General features: G+C 54.5%; 1 protein-coding gene across 1 annotated transcript in view; it reads left to right on the top strand.

Annotated features, from left to right (window-relative positions):
- M421DRAFT_75391 (kinesin light chain) overlaps positions 1–279 on the top strand; it is a gene marked incomplete at both ends in the record, with an annotated part of 3,991 nt that overhangs the window by 2,582 nt on the left and 1,130 nt on the right. Inside the window, one exon of the mRNA XM_033597122.1 lies at positions 48–256. Coding sequence (XP_033443718.1) covers positions 48–256 — 209 coding nt within the window. The remainder of the gene's footprint in view (positions 1–47; positions 257–279) is intronic.

Genomic DNA, 279 nt, shown 5'->3' with positions numbered 1-279 from the left:
CAACGTACAGGAACCAAGGGCGATGGAGCGAGGCTGAGAAGCTGGAGGTGCAAGTAATGGAGACAACAAACAGAGTGCTTGGCGATGAGCATCCTAACACGCTAACCAGCATGGCCAACCTGGCATCAACGTACAGGAACCAAGGGCGATGGAACGAGGCTGAGAAGCTAGAGGTGCAAGTGATAGAGACAACAAAGAGAGTGCTTGGCAATGAGCATCCTGACACGCTGAGCAGCATGGGCAACCTGGCAGCGACGTACTGGAACCAAGGGCGATGGA

This window comes from Didymella exigua, assembly GCF_010094145.1.
Source record: "Didymella exigua CBS 183.55 unplaced genomic scaffold M421scaffold_50, whole genome shotgun sequence".
Lineage (NCBI taxonomy): Eukaryota > Fungi > Ascomycota > Dothideomycetes > Pleosporales > Didymellaceae > Didymella > Didymella exigua.
Note: the sequence above shows the minus strand (reverse complement) of the source record. Positions and strands in the feature narration are given on the sequence as shown.